This window comes from Pongo pygmaeus, chromosome 11 (genome assembly GCF_028885625.2).
Source record: "Pongo pygmaeus isolate AG05252 chromosome 11, NHGRI_mPonPyg2-v2.0_pri, whole genome shotgun sequence".
In the NCBI taxonomy this organism is placed as follows: Eukaryota; Metazoa; Chordata; class Mammalia; order Primates; family Hominidae; genus Pongo; species Pongo pygmaeus.
The window spans coordinates 69,528,911-69,544,045 of record NC_072384.2 but is presented as its reverse complement, the minus strand read 5'-3'; the positions used below and the strand labels follow the sequence as shown (position 1 = coordinate 69,544,045).

The 15,135-nt window shown below is 44.2% G+C and overlaps 1 protein-coding gene across 4 annotated transcripts in view; it reads right to left on the bottom strand.

Annotated features, from left to right (window-relative positions):
- Window positions 1–15,135, bottom strand: part of UBR3 (ubiquitin protein ligase E3 component n-recognin 3) — a 256,230-nt gene that overhangs the window by 144,552 nt on the left and 96,543 nt on the right. For all 4 annotated transcript variants that reach the window (XM_054476978.2, XM_054476980.2, XM_054476979.2 and 1 more), the window contains exons 14-19: window positions 14,631–14,759; window positions 13,668–13,720; window positions 13,441–13,574; window positions 13,007–13,092; window positions 11,536–11,677; window positions 7,398–7,494 (exon numbers count right to left, since the gene is read on the bottom strand). In XM_054476978.2, the coding sequence (XP_054332953.1) occupies window positions 7,398–7,494; window positions 11,536–11,677; window positions 13,007–13,092; window positions 13,441–13,574; window positions 13,668–13,720; window positions 14,631–14,759 (641 nt within the window). The remainder of the gene's footprint in view (window positions 1–7,397; window positions 7,495–11,535; window positions 11,678–13,006; window positions 13,093–13,440; window positions 13,575–13,667; window positions 13,721–14,630; window positions 14,760–15,135) is intronic.

Genomic DNA, 15,135 nt, shown 5'->3' with positions numbered 1-15,135 from the left:
GCAATTTTTAATTTTACTTCGTTCCTTTGTTTGCTTTAAGCAGTAGCCACTAAATATGTGGCACCTAGATTAATAAACTGTTCCAAAATAAAGGTTATATATTTGTTGAAGGCCCGAGTAATACATCATTTTGACTGCTCTTTTCAAAAGCATTAATAGAATAATGCAAATGAAATGCTACATGACAGAAAAAAATTATTTAAGTGACTCAAACCAACACGTAATTATTGACTAGTTTGAAACAAAAATGATATCTATAAACTCATACATCATACTTTCAAACATGGGGCAGCAGCCATTAACCTTCAAGATGGGAGACAGGAGGCAACAGAAATATAAGAAATTACATATTTTTAAAAATGTACTTTCCAGTTGAATTTAAAACAGATGCTTTATGAAATCATTTCTATCTTTGGAAATGGCCTAGCTCATAGTTCTAACAACACTGCCACTGTCAGACATATTTCACTGGGCACAATGGCTCACATCTATAATCCTAGCACTATGGGCGGCTGAGACAGGAAGATCACTTGAGACTAAGAGTTCAACACCATCCTAGGCAATATAGCAAGAACCCACCTCTACAAAAAACTTTTAAACAATTAGCCAGGCATGGTGGTGTGCACCTGTAGTCCTAGCTACTCAGGAGGGTAAGATGGGAAGATCACTTGAGTCCAGAAGTTGGAGGCTGCAGTGGGCTATGACCACGCCACCGCACTCCAGCCTGGGTGACAAAGTGAGACCTTGTCTCGAAAGCAAACAAACAAAAAACAGACATATTTTCACTGAGCTTTTCTGAGCCACAATGTCTTCATATATAAAATATAACACTGAAATGAATGGATGGTTTTCCAACTGCTGGTTTGCTTTGTTGTTGTTTTGTTTTTGTTTTATTTTTAAGAGCTGAATGCCCACTCAGGGGTATTTGGAAGGGAGTGAGGGAAGCAGGATGAGCCACTTTCACTCTCTTAAGCCTCTTCTTGCTGTTGCCCAACTCTGTCTTCCAGTGATGGCCCACGAGACGCTTTTATAAAACCTGGACTAGATCTTAAAGGTCTTTTCCAGCAATAAGAGCCTAAAATTCTAAGCATCTAAGCATCACATAAAGCAAATGGCTTACTTTCACTTAAACTCTCAGCACAAAAACTGAAAGAAATCTACTTTTCATTCGTTTAACAAATATTTACTGAATGCCTTTAAAGTGCCTGGCACAGAGCTAAACTGTGAGAACACAAAAGTTTAAATTTGCCCTCTCCCCCTCCCCCTCCCCCTCCCTCTCCCTCTCCCTCCCCTTTCTTCGGTCTCCCTCTCCTTCTTTTTACGGTCTCCCGCTGTTATCGAAGCTGGATTGTACTGCCATGATCTCGGCGCGCTGCAACCTCCCTGCCTCGGGCTCCTGTGACTCTCCTGCCTTGGCCTGCCGAGTGCCTGGGATTGCAGCCGCGCGCCGCCACGCCTGAATGGTTTTTGTATTTTTGGTGGAGACGGGGTTTCACCGTGTTGACCGGGCTGGTCTCCAGCTCCTGGCCTCGAGTGATCTGCCTGCCTCGGCCTCCCGAGCTGCTGGGATTGCAGACGGAGTCTCGCTAACTCAATGCTCAATGGTGCTCAGGCTGGAGTGCAGTGGTGTGATCTCGGCTCGCTGCAACCTCCACCTACCAGCCTCCTGCCTTGGCCTCTTAAAGTGCTAAGATTACAGCCTCTGCCCCACCGCCACCCCGTCTAGGAAGTGAGGAGCATCTCTGCCTGGCCGCCCATCGTCTGGGATGTGAGGAGCCCCTCTGCCCGGCCGCCCTATCTGGGAAGTGAGGAGCGCCTCTGCCCGGCCGCCCATCGTCTGGGATGTGAGGAGCGTCTCTGCCTGGCTGCCACCCCGTCTGGGAGGAAGTGAGGAGCGCCTCTGCCCGGCTGCCCCGTCTGGGAGATGAGGAGCACCTCTGCCCGGCCGCCCCGTCTGGGAGGTGAGGAGCGCCTCTGCCTGGCCGCCACCCCGTCTGGGAGGAAGTGAGGAGCGCCTCTGCCCGGTTGCCCCATCTGGGAAGTGAGGAGCGCCTCTGCCTCGCCGCCACCCCGTCTGGGAGGAAGTGAGGAGCACCTCTGCCCGGCCGCCCCGTCTGGGAGGTGAGGAGCGCCTCTGCCTGGCCGCCACCCCGTCTGGGAGGAAGTGAGGAGCGCCTCTGCCCGGTTGCCCCATCTGGGAAGTGAGGAGCGCCTCTGCCTCGCCGCCACCCCGTCTGGGAAGTGAGGAGCGCCTCTGCCCGGCCGCCACCCCATATGGGAAGTGAGGAGCGCCTCTGCCTCGCCGCCACCCCGTCTGGGAAGTGAGGAGCGCCTCTGCCCGGCTGCCACCCCATATGGGAAGTGAAGAGCGCCTCTGCCCAGCCGCCCCTTCTGGGAGGTGAGGAGCGCCTCTGCCCAGCCGCCCCGTCTGGGAGGTGAGGAGTGCCTCTGCCCGGCCGCCCCGTCTGGGAGGTGAGGAGCGCCTCTGCCTGGCCGCCACCGCGTCTGGGAGGAAGTGAGGAGCACCTCTGCCCAGCTGCCCCATCTGGGAAGTGAGGAGCGCCTCTACCCGGCTGCCACCCCGTATGGGAAGTGAGGAGCGCCTCTGCCCGGCCGCCCACTCTGGGAAGTGAGGAGCGCCTCTGTTTGGCCGCCCACTCTGGGAGGTGAGGAGCGCCTCTGCCTGGCCACTCCGTCTGGGAAGGAAGGAGCGCCTCTGCCCGGCCACCCCGTCTGGGAGGTGAGGAGCGCCTCTGCCCGGCCGCCACCCCGTCTGGGAGGAAGTGAGGAGCACCTCTGCCCGGCCGCCCCGTCTGGGAGGTGAGGAGCGCCTCTGCCCAGCCGCCACCCCGTCTGGGAGGAAGTGAGGAGCACCTCTGCCCGGCCGCCCCGTCTGGGAAGTGAGGAGCGCCTCTGCCCGGCCGCCACCCCGTCTGGGACGAAGTGAGGAGTGCCTCTGCCCGGCTGCCCCATCTGGGAAGTGAGGAGCGCCTCTGCCCGGCTGCCACCCCGTATGGGAAGTGAGAAGCGCCTCTGCCCGGCCACCCCGTCTGGGAGGTGAGGAGTGCCTCTGCCTGGCCACCCCGTCTGGGAAGTGAGGAGCGCCTCTGCCCGGCTGCCCCGTCTGGGAGGTGAGAAGTGCCTCTGCCTGGCTGCCACCCCGTCTGGGAGGAAGTGAGGAGCACCTATGCCCGGCTGCCCCATCTGGGAGATGAGGAGCACCTCTGCCCGGCCACCCCGTCTGGGAGGTGAGGAGTGCCTCTGCCTGGCCGCCACCCCGTCTGGGAGGAAGTGAGGAGCGCCTCTGCCCGGCTGCCCCATCTGGGAAGTGAGGAGCGCCTCTGCCCGGCCGCCACCCCATATGGGAAGTGAGGAGCGCCTCTGCCTGACCACTCCGTCTGGGAGGTGAGGAGTGCCTCTGCCCGGCCGTCACCCCGTCTGGGAGGAAGTGAGGAGCACCTCTGCCCGGCTGCCCCGTCTGGGAGATGAGGAGCACCTCTGCCCGGCCGCCCCGTCTGGGAGGTGAGGAGCGCCTCTGCCTGGCCGCCACCCCGTCTGGGAGGAAGTGAGGAGCGCCTCTGCCCAGCTGCCCCATCTGGGAAGTGAGGAGCGCCTCTGCTCGGCCGCCACCCCATATGGGAAGTGAGGAGCGCCTCTGCCTGGCCACTCCGTCTGGGAGGTGAGGAGCGCCTCTGCCCGGCCGCCCCGTCTGGGAGGTGAGGAGTGCCTCTGCCCGGCCGTCACCCCGTCCGGGAGGAAGTGAGGAGCACCTCTGCCCGGCTGCCCCGTCTGGGAGATGAGGAGCACCTCTGCCCGGCCGCCCCGTCTGGGAGGTGAGGAGTGCCTCTGCCCGGCCGCCACCCCGTCTGGGAGGAAGTGAGGAGCACCTCTGCCCGGCCGCCCCCTCTGGGAAGTGAGGAGCGCCTCTGCCTGGCCGCCACCCCGTCTGGGAGGAAGTGAGGAGCGCCTCTGCCTGGCTGCCCCATCTGGGAAGGGAGGAGCACCTCTGCCCAGCCGCCACACCGTCTGGGAAGTGAGGAGCGCCTCTGCCTGGCCACCCCGTCTAGGAGGTGAGGAGCGCCTCTGCCCGGCCGTCCAGTCTGGGAAGTGAAGAGCGCCTCTGCCCGGCCGCCCTGTCTGGGAAGTGAGGAGCGCCTCTGCCCGGCCGCCCTGTCTGGGAAGTGAGGAGCGCCTCTGCCCGGCCGCCCTGTCTGGGAGGTGAGGAGCGCCTCTGCCCGGCTGCCACCCGGTCTGGGAGGAAGTGAGGAGCGCCTCTGCCTGGGCGGCCCCCTCTGGGAAGTGAGGAGCGCCTCTGCCCGGGCAGCCCCGTCTGGGAAGCGAGGAGCGCCTCTGCCCGGGCGGCCCCGTCTGGGAAGCGAGGAGCGCCTCTGCCCGGCCGCCCTGTCTGGGAGGTGAGGAGCGCCTCTGCCCGGCTGCCCTGTCTGGGAGGTGTACCCAACAGCTCCGAAGAGACAGCGACCATCGGGAGCGGGCCATGAGGACGATGGCGGTTTTGTTGAAAAGAAGAGGGGGGAAGTGTGGGGAAAGGAAGGAGAGATCAGATTGTTGCTGTGTCTGTGTAGAAAGAGGTGGGCATAGGAGACTCCATTTTGTTCTGACTAGGAGAAATTCTTCTGCCTTGGGATGCTGTTGATCTATGGCCTTTCCCCCAGCCCCGTGCTCTCTGAAACATATGCTGTGTCAACTCAGGGTTAAATCGATTAAGGGCGGTGCAAGATGTGCTTTGTTAAACAGATGCTTGAAGGCAGCATGCTCTTTAAGAGTCATCACCACTCCCTAATCTCAAGTACCCAGGGGCACAAACACTGCAGAAGGCCGCAGGGTCCTCTGCCTAGGAAAACCAGAGACCTTTGTTCATGTGTTTATCTCCTGACCTTCTCTCCACTATTATCCTATGACCCTCCCATATCCCCCTCTCCGAGAAACACCCAAGAATCATCAATAAATACTTCATAAATTAAAAAAAAAAAAAAAAAAGGAAAAAGAAAAAAAAAAAAAAGAAACATTTTAAGGGAGCTACTACATCCAAGATATTGTTCTCAGCATAGGGGTTTGCCTATAAGCCTGTTTTAAATTTTCTTCCTTTGAAATACCTTGGTAGATAACAACTTGTTGTTATGTTCCTATGCACATAGAAGTATTTGAGAAATTGATGTATTTCTCAAGTGTGAGATTGTGAGTAAAATGCCCAGTTACACATGATCTGTGGCCACTTGGCATCAGCTGGGATCTGATGTCCCGAGGTGGCCTTGTGGGGCCTGTGAGCAGGAGTGGGGGAAGGGTGAGATGGGAGAAGCTGGGCAGCACTCTTTTGTCCTGTGGTCCTAGTGTGTGAGTGATCAAGGAAGAAATGGAGTAGCCTGAATCATGTGGGTATGGGCTAATCCATGACTGGAGCATAAAGCTGAAGAGGCAACCCAAGATTTGATGTGGCACTCCAAAAGCTCAACAGGGCTATAGGTACCTGTGAGGAAATCAGAGGGGGACAAGACTCCATGTTTTGCATACAGAAAAAAACAAAGGGGTGGAGAAGCAGACCTTAGACTGAGGAAGAGCTGTGTACCCAAAAAGTCCCCTCTCACCTCCTGCTGCCACAACACCTCCTTGCCAGCACCTTTGCAAACCCTCTCTGGACATGTTTTAAACTGATATTGAATAAACCGGCATTATTGAGTTGAAAAAAAAAAAAAAAAGTTTAAATTTATCTGACCATTTTTCATTTCAGTTTGCAAGATGACCTCCAAAAGGCCTGCTTGCAAATAAAAAAAGATCCCTCCCAGTATAATCAGTTAAGCCACTTTTTGTCCCTTAAAACTAAAAAGCAGATGAAAATGATCAATAGCAAATAAATCGGCCAGGCACGGTGGCTCATGCCTGTAATCCCAACACTTTGGGAGGCCGAGGGGGAGCATTCAATAAATATGTACTGTTAAATAAAATTTCCCATTTAAAATTGATTACATTATTTAATGATTCCTTCAAAGCTTTGAAAGTTTCAGCCCAATCTCAGTCCAAATTTCTAGTAACTACAAAGTAAAAGAGAATAAAATTTACTTAATTCTTATACATTCAAAACAACTAACCATCATCACTATCCTGAAAAAAAGGCAGAGCCATTTAAGACTGGTGTTTATGAAGTCTCAATTAGGTTTTCCATGCAAATGCTTCTTCCCAATTTTCTTCATTTTTCAATTTTTCAACAGGAATTACTCAAATTTATTTATTCAACAAATATATTATGAATACCCACTAAGTGCCAGCATTGAGATACGTATTAAAGATGTAGAAGAGATACAGAGATAAAAATATCCTCCCTCAAGGAGCTAAGAGTTTAGTAAAAGACTACAAGCAAGTACATTTTTACAAAACTACATGAAAAGCAGAAAAAGAGGGAGTTAAGAAACCAGAGAAAGAGAACCTCAGTCTAATTTCTCCAAGGGTTTAGAGAAACGGAGAGAGAGATGCTGATGGCTGAACTGGGTTGTTGTTGTTGTTGTTGTTGTTATTGATTTAAAGATTGTTTTGGTTTTGTTTAGGGGGAGGAAGTGAATTAAAATTCCACATTAAAAACTTTCTTCAGATATTTGTCTGTGATAGACATTTCTATTACTGCAAAGTCTTGGCAAAAGAGAAGTTTCACTTTGATAGTTATCTGGGTAAGTACTAATACTTTCTCAAAATCAAGGACATTTGCATCATTTAAACTTGCTTTTTAAATGTTTAACTTTAGCTGTAGGAAAGCACAAGTAAAAGATGATATCCTGTGATATTTGGCAATATAATATTAACTATTAAGGTTTAAAAAGAAGTGGAAATAATACATTTACAATGGTCTACAATTTACAATAACATACAAAATTGAATGCCGCATTTAAAAGATACCTTTCAAAATTTTTGTCTTCTGCAGTCATCAATACTGTAAACTATTTTGTTAAATATTTACAAGTAAAATCAATTTTGCTTTGGCTATTTTCCCAGTTGTCATGAACACAGAAATATGTTCACTTATTACAGACACCCATCACCATCTCTGATGTCAGAGAATTCTATTCTCTTAACTTGTGCCTCCCCTACTGGTTCAAAAGCAGAACAACACAAAACCAAGCCTTTAATTCCACTGATGGAAAGGCAACTAAATAAGTTTCTGTTTTTTAATTTAGTGATCATGTTCTAAATTTATCAGATTAACATCAAATTTTGGATAAAGATCTTAACATAAATCTCCACCAGATTATTTTTTAAACCTTAAATTATTATTTTCACCTTTAAAGAATGAAAGTATACTTTAATGAGAGCATATCATATCTGTTATCATTGAAATTTTTCCATATAAATATAAAATACTGTTATGATGCTAATCAATTTGATGGACTTACAATGCAGTATATCTGTCCATTGCAGACTGCACATCTCTACGGTAAACTGTTCGAAGAATGACCATGACGGGGTCAAACTCTTGATCCCAGACTTCAGCTATTATTCAAAAGAAAGTAGAAACATTGACTTCTCAGAAATAAAATCAATATTTATTGACTTATTACATTTGTTAAGTACATTTTACATTTAAAACACAGAACAATTTAATCTGATTATAGTATTTGCCTTAAGAAGCTTGATGCCATGATTACTTTTCTAAGTCAAAAATCACAATTTCATCATCAGGAATGTTCTCTTGAGTTCAGCAAGCACTAAAGAACAAAAGTTTTGTAATACAACAATGCCTCACCAGAAAAGTTTACTTCATTGTTATTGTTGTTTTTTGTAAGGTGCCAATTAGAAAGAAACACAGCAGGTTAGGATCTTTGAGAGTATTTAAAGTTAAGCAGGGCATGATGCCTCACACCTGTAGTCCCAACTACTTGGGAGGCTTAGGCAGGAGGCTCACCTGAACCCAGGAGTTTGAGACCAGCCCAGGCAACAAAGCCAGACCTCATTTCCCAGAAAAAAGTATTAAACAAAAAAAGTACTTAAAAGTAAAAACATGAAAACTAGATTTAAAGATTAATGAGGCTGGACACGGTGGCTCATGCCTGTTAACCCAGCACTTTGGGCAGGTGAGGTGGGCCGATCACTTGAGGTCAGTAGCTTGAGACAAGCCTGGCCATCATGGTGAAACCCCTTCTCTACTAAAAATACAAAAATTAACCAGGCGTGGTGGCGCACACCTGTAATCCCAGCTACTCGGGTGGCTGAGGCAGGAGAAACACTTGAACCCAGGAGGCGAAGGTTGCAGTGAGCCAAGATCACGCCACTGCACACCAGCCTGGGCAACACAGTGAGACTCAGTCTCCAAAAAAAAAAAAAAAAAAAAAAAAATTAATGAGCTATTGATTTTAAAGAGACCCACTTTATAAGTCTTTTTTGTTTATAAAAGATTTTCTGCTCCTCTGCTAAAACTGATCATTTGTCTCCTTACCTTCTGCATAATTAGGAACCACTATCCTGTGTGTGGAATGTGTACAACTGATGGTTCACAAGATGATTTTAAGTATATAAAACTTTTCATTTTAATAATTATGTAATTATTTTTAATGTGTATAATGTATATTAGAAAATTGCAACTTGCAAATAAAATTCATGACACCTCACTAATAATCATGCTTAGGAAGAGGCAAGGTTTTTTTTTAAGTTAACTCATTTTAAAAAATACCGAAATACTAAGTATATTTCAGTAGAGAGGCTATTTAGATGTGGCAAAAATCTAAAGGATGGACTCAGATAATAATTTTAGAAACCACTGCCTTAAGAGTATCTCCTTACTAGATTTTTTTTCTCTCATTCTCTCTAGAAAAACTCTTAACATTTGAAAACATGGTGAGAAGCTTAAGCTTCTCCTTACCCATCCACTATAATTACAACTTTCTAGCACAAGGCACTGTTAACAATGGTTAACCACTGTCCCTAGTTTCATGTAACATGTAACAAGCTATTCATCTTTAAGTATCAGAAGTATGACTTAAAATTCTGAAGACAGTCCTTCACAAAGATCTTTATTAGTATTTCTAGAATCATTTATCGTCTTTTTTTTTTTTTTTTTAAAGACAGATTCTCGCTCTGTCACCCAGGCTGGAGTACAGTGGCGCGATCTCGGCTCACTGCAAGCTCCACCTCCTGGGTTCACGCCATTCTCCGGCCTCAGCCTCCCGAGTTGCTGGGACTACAGGTGCCCGCCACCAAGCCCGGCTAATTTTTTGTATTTTTAGCAGAGACATGGTTTCACCATGTTAGCCAGGATGGTCTCGATCTCCTGACCTTGTGATCTGCCCACCTTGGCCTCCCAAAGTGCTGGGATTACAGGCTTGAGCCACTGCGCCCGGCCTTGATCGTCCTTCTCTTTAAAGTCTATTATTTTGTACAATTAACATGCCAAAGCTTTTATCAGAATTGCACAACCTTAGCAATGGAAGAAAACTTTAGTGATTAATCAGTCCAGTGGGCTTCAAACAGTGTTACATGGAGCTGAATTACCACAGATGTATAACAGGGGCCACTTTAGGAGCAAGTGGATAGCAGGACAGAGGAGAAGCTAGGTTCACTACCCTCACCCACTGTAACAGGAGTAGGCCAGCTTTTGTTGGTTTTATATTAATATAACAAATTCACTTAAGGCTTAGTCCCTGAAACCAGAGGCTTGTTTCAACCACTTTTAAAAGTTTAAAAACTTATTTTACAGATAAGAAGCCAAATCCAAAGATAAAAAAACTGGCTGGGCATGGTTCACACCTGTAATCCCAGCACTTTAGGAGGCTGAGGCAGGAGGATTGCTTAAGCCCAACAGTCGAGACCAGGCTGGGCAACACAGCAAGGCTCTGTCTCTACAAAACACACGAAAATTAGCCAGCATGGTGGTGGGTACCTATGGTCCCAGCTACTGGGGAAGCTGAGGTGGCAGGATCGCTTGAGCCCAGTAGGTCAAGGGTGCAGTGAGCTGTGATGGCGCCACTGCACTCCAGCCTGAGCAACAAAGTGAGGCTCTGTCTCCAAAAAAAAAAACAAACAAAAAAAACAACTGATTTCCTAAACCACACAACTAGCAAATATAATTCATACGGTATTTAAATATGACACTCAATTTCCTTGCTCTAATCTCCGAATGCCCAGTATTCCATCTCAGCATTGTTCAGAACAGTCATCTAAAGAGCTTGTTTTAAAAAGCAGATTCCCAGATTTCACCCACAGAGATTCTGATGATAGCAGATAGGAGGTGAGACACAGGAACCTGCATTCTTAATGAGAAGCGCAAGTGAGTCCGACAGAGATGTAATCCTCACATCACACTTTTATAAGCACTGCACTACACCACAGCACCACTCCACTCCCAAATTCATCTAATTTTACACACAAAATATCCTCTGCACTAAAAAAATACTGTGCTTTTCTTTTAATGGAATACTTTCCAACCAGAGACTCTGGATTTTCTTGCTCCTTGTGAACCCCCTGAAAAATCCCAAATAAGGCTTTTCTGTTCTGCTTTGCCAAACACACACAGTATATATTATTTACAACTTCAAAATGGGCATTGGTTTTTCATTTAGACAATGTGTTGAGGGAGTCAAGAAGCACGTAACTGTTACTTCCTTCAAAATTTTCACTTAGAGAAGTGAAAATCTGAAAGTCAAACAAAAAAAGACTGTGTAAATCAAAACCTCACTTACTTCTGGCTCCTGTCAAGGATGTCAACTATGAATCTATGGGGGAAAAGCCTTCCAAAACCAGTCATCCACTTAAGGAAAACATTCTGTGCATTTAACATAGGTTCAAAATGTAAGTAAGTGCTATCAGCATTCTATGTGGACTTTTTTTTTGAGATGGAGTTTCACTCTTGTTGCCTAGGCTGGAGCGCAGTGGCCATGATAGGGGCTCACTATAACCTCCACCTCCTGGGTTCAAGCGATTCTCCTGCCTCAGCCTCCCGAGTAGCTGGGATTGCAGGCACCTGCCACCATGCCTGGCTAATTTTTTTGTATTTTTAATAGAGACGGGTTTCATCATGTTGGCCAGGATGGTCTCGAACTCCTGACCTCAGGTGATCCAGCCACCTCGGCCTCCCAAAGTGCTGAGATTACAGGCATAAGCCACCATGCCCGGCCTATACAGACTTTAATTTGAACTATTTCAAGTTAAAATTTGGGTCGTGAGGATTCTTTTGCTGTTTCAAAATCAAATTTGGAGAGCAAATACATTCAAAATATTTTTTAATGTACATTTTGTTTTATAGTTTCTGGTTCATTTATGGTTATGATCACTTATAAAAATGAATTAGAGTTCAAATATAAATTTCGTTTATAGTTTAGAGTCATCTAAGAAGTCTTAGTGTAATATAAAGCTATAGATTTCTAAGTAATTGAAAGCAGTATCACTGTTTACCAATAAAGACATACAATTTATAACAAAATGGGAAAAGAAAACCAAAGCTTGAATGAATAAAAGGTAAACATTTTCTTTTAATACACAGAAGAATTCACCATTCAAGAACTGATATTTGAAAGAGTCCATTTATGTATATAAACATACCTTTGGGAGTATACATGCCTTGTTGCATAGAACCTCCAGGTTCAAAAACAGGAGCCTTAAAATCAGCTACAGCTGATAAAACTGATTCAAAGCTGTAACTGCCTGGAATAATGCCACTTTTGGGATTAGGATTTTCTGGAATATGATATATATGTCAAGAAAAAAATATTAGTAACAAAAAGCCAGATTTATAGCCTTTCCAAGGTACTCTAGTTTCTCATTTTGCTGAAGTAGACAAATAGTAATTGGCTGTAATATACAAAGCTGGCCACAAGAGGGCTATATAATACAACAGTTCAATAATAACTGTTTTTAATTGTGATTTTTGAAAATATGTTTAATCTAGGAGCCTACTAATAAATTGTATGCTGCAGTAGTTCCCAGGCATATTTTCCCCAAAATAAATTTATCAAATTTCAGAAAACGATTGAAAAACTTTTAAAAATGTGTCTTCATTTTCACCATTTTGTAAATAACTTTTGCTTAAAAAACAGAAAGAACTTGTGAAAAATTAGCCAAGATTTTTATGAGCAAAGATTGTTTTGCAAAAACACAAAATTTCATCCCCAAAGAAAAAAATGCTAAGCAAATTTAGGCAAAGAGGCAAACCAAAAAGATTCTCTCCTCACATTAAAGTACATAAATCTTTAAAATTGAAAGACACAGAGATCGTTTTTACTCTATAATAACACTGACACATAGTTCATAATGACTGAAGGAAATCATCAGACAGTATCAAATTGATGCTGCTTACAAAAATCAAGGTTGTCAAATAGGCATTCTAATAGGACTTATTTCACAAAATAAAAAGTTTAGCCAATTCTTCCAAACATAGTCATAACATACACAAATACTAAATTCGGCCAGAATTTTTATCACAAAATTACTTGATAATCTTTGTGTAAAATTTTACTAACATTAACTTAAAAAGATAATCAGATTCTCATTGTATGTTCAGTCCTATACAAAGAACCACAGGTTCCCTGTTTGTACACAATAATCTACAAATTGAAAAATCCTTTAAGACCAAATTCTACAGAAAAACCCTCAAAATGTTTAAAATCCTGGTAATAATAATCGTAAGGTATCCTTTAACTGTTAACCATGAATTGCATCCTGGCTACACAGACAAAATAGACCTAGCTGCCTTTTACAAAATGTTCAGTAATGCTGTCCTAGAAGGTTAAATGCTGGGGTGGCCAAAGCCATCATTCAGTCCTGAAATCTACCCTAAAGTCTAAGAAGAGTTCCCCAAGAGGTAATAATAGGAGGTTTAAAAAAAAAAAAAAAAAAAAAAACAACAGTCACCAAGCCTGAATACATACTTGAGCACACAATTGGTGTTCTTCTTTTTCTACATTATTTTTCAACTTTGAAAAAAAATTAATCAAAAAATTGATAAACCGTTAATCATAAAAATTACTCATTTTAGATCCTGCAACTAACAGAAAGTAAAATTTTAAAAGGATATGAGGTCCAGCAATGAACTGTGTGTTCTGTCATTCATACACAGCTGGGCTACCATCTCGGCCCTGAGAATCTCATCATCAGACATTCCTAAAATTATTAAAAACAGAATTAACAAATCTGAGTACACATAAATTATAAAGAAAAAAACTTACCACACTTTTTATTAAGCTGTTTTACCAAATGTAAGATGCTTCAAATTAAAGAGTAAAGAAGCTATGCTCCAAACATAACTGCAGTTTAACTGCTGTTTGCAGTTCACTTAAGCAAAGGATATTCTAAAAGGTATACCTACAGTACAACATATCAAGAGTTTGAAACATTGTTTAAATTTATCTACATCCTTTCCTTTTTTCCCTAAGCCAGTTACTACCACAGGGAGGGGGAGAAAGGGCGGAAAACAGTTAATGCTTAAGTATTAGTATCAGTGAGTTTTACCTAAATGTAAACGAAGACTCAAAAGAATCACGAGAAATGTAAGAGCGCCCTCTAACATCGACCTCTCATGCTCTGCATCAAGTACTGTATTTTGATGTTGTGATGCCATTGTCAACAAATCCACTACCTTAAATCTACAAGAAGAAATATTTGAAACTTATTTTTATAAATTAAAACAAAATTAACTGGACACTTCCTAATACCTGTCTTAATAAAATTATGCCTACCTTTCAAAGACGGATGAAATAAAATAATCTGGGTCAAGTCTAGAAGCACAAACCTTTAAAAGAAAACAAAATGCTTTATTTCTCAATATTCAGTTTTCCTTCTTCTATTAATCATGTTTTTCTATACTTTTTTTTGTTTTTTGTTTTTTGTTTTTGAGACAAAGTCTCACTCTCACCCAAGCTGGTGCAATCTCAGCTCACTGCAACCTCCACCTCTGCCTCCCCGGCTCAAGCAATTCTCATCCCTCAGTCTCCCGAGCAGCTGGGATTACAGGTGTGTGCCACCACATCTGCCTAATTTTTGTATTTTTAGTAGAGACAGGGTTTCGACGTGTTGGCCAGGCTGGTCTCAAACTCCTGGCCTCAAGTGATCTGCCTGCCTTGGCCTCCCAAAGTGCTGGGATTACAGGCATGAGCCACCATGCCTGGCCATGATTTTTATTTTCTGTTATGATGTTTTGACATCTTGAGGGGTCTTACAGACCTGAAGACAGATAGTCCCTCCCAGAGCCAGCTAATTCCTAAACATACTAAACAACTTACTTGGGAAAATGCCTGTCATGCAAGCCAACCACTGTCTTTATCTAACTCTCACACATCAACCCAGGGCCAGGTACCGCAGAGCCAGGTACAGCCCCTATGCCTCAAAGCCTGCTGGAATTATTCAAACTAGCCAATCCTGCCTTGCCTTGCCTTGCCTTGCCTTTCCTGCAGAAATCCCAATAAAGGCTCTGGCCTAGGCTCTCCCCTCACTCCTTTCTGCCAATTGACCAAAATCTGGTGCTTTCCTTGCAGCCTTGTGTTGGGCGGTATGCCTCTTCTCCTGGGAAATGTAAGTAATAAATTATTCTTTCAATGGCATTGGCCTCTCCATGTCATCACTCAGTCACCTCTATAAATTAAAATCCCTTGGGTACAAATGAGACACTTCTAAAGTATATCTGCCTTATCTAGCTGGCTTACCTGTAACAGGTAAATGTCAGGATCAATCATGGAATTACAGAAATGAGACTGGACATACGTCATGGCTTGTCCTTTGATTTGCAGACCATTTCTTACCCACATATTGCTGTGGATTTCCGCAAGACTTGCCTAATAAAAGTAAATTGGACAAAGAATAAATTATCTAAACTCAATCTTTACAAAATATTATAAATAACCATTTCAAAATATTTAATGATGTAATCATAGTATGAGCCCGATATTCTGTCCAATGTTAATCAGTTGAAATATACACTTTTATATTTTTTTAAACAATAATTCTGTTTTTACAGAGCCACTTTTTTAGAGTTTAAACATGAGTTGGTTTTCCATGCTGGCCTCTGGATACATTTATGATGATTTTCACTGACATCTTTCATAAGAAATCAGTGCTTATGTTTCACTCTATTTCTCCTTCAAGAAAACCCTAAGTAACAACAACAACAATCCTAATATATATGTTTAAAGAAAGACACTAGAATAAGCA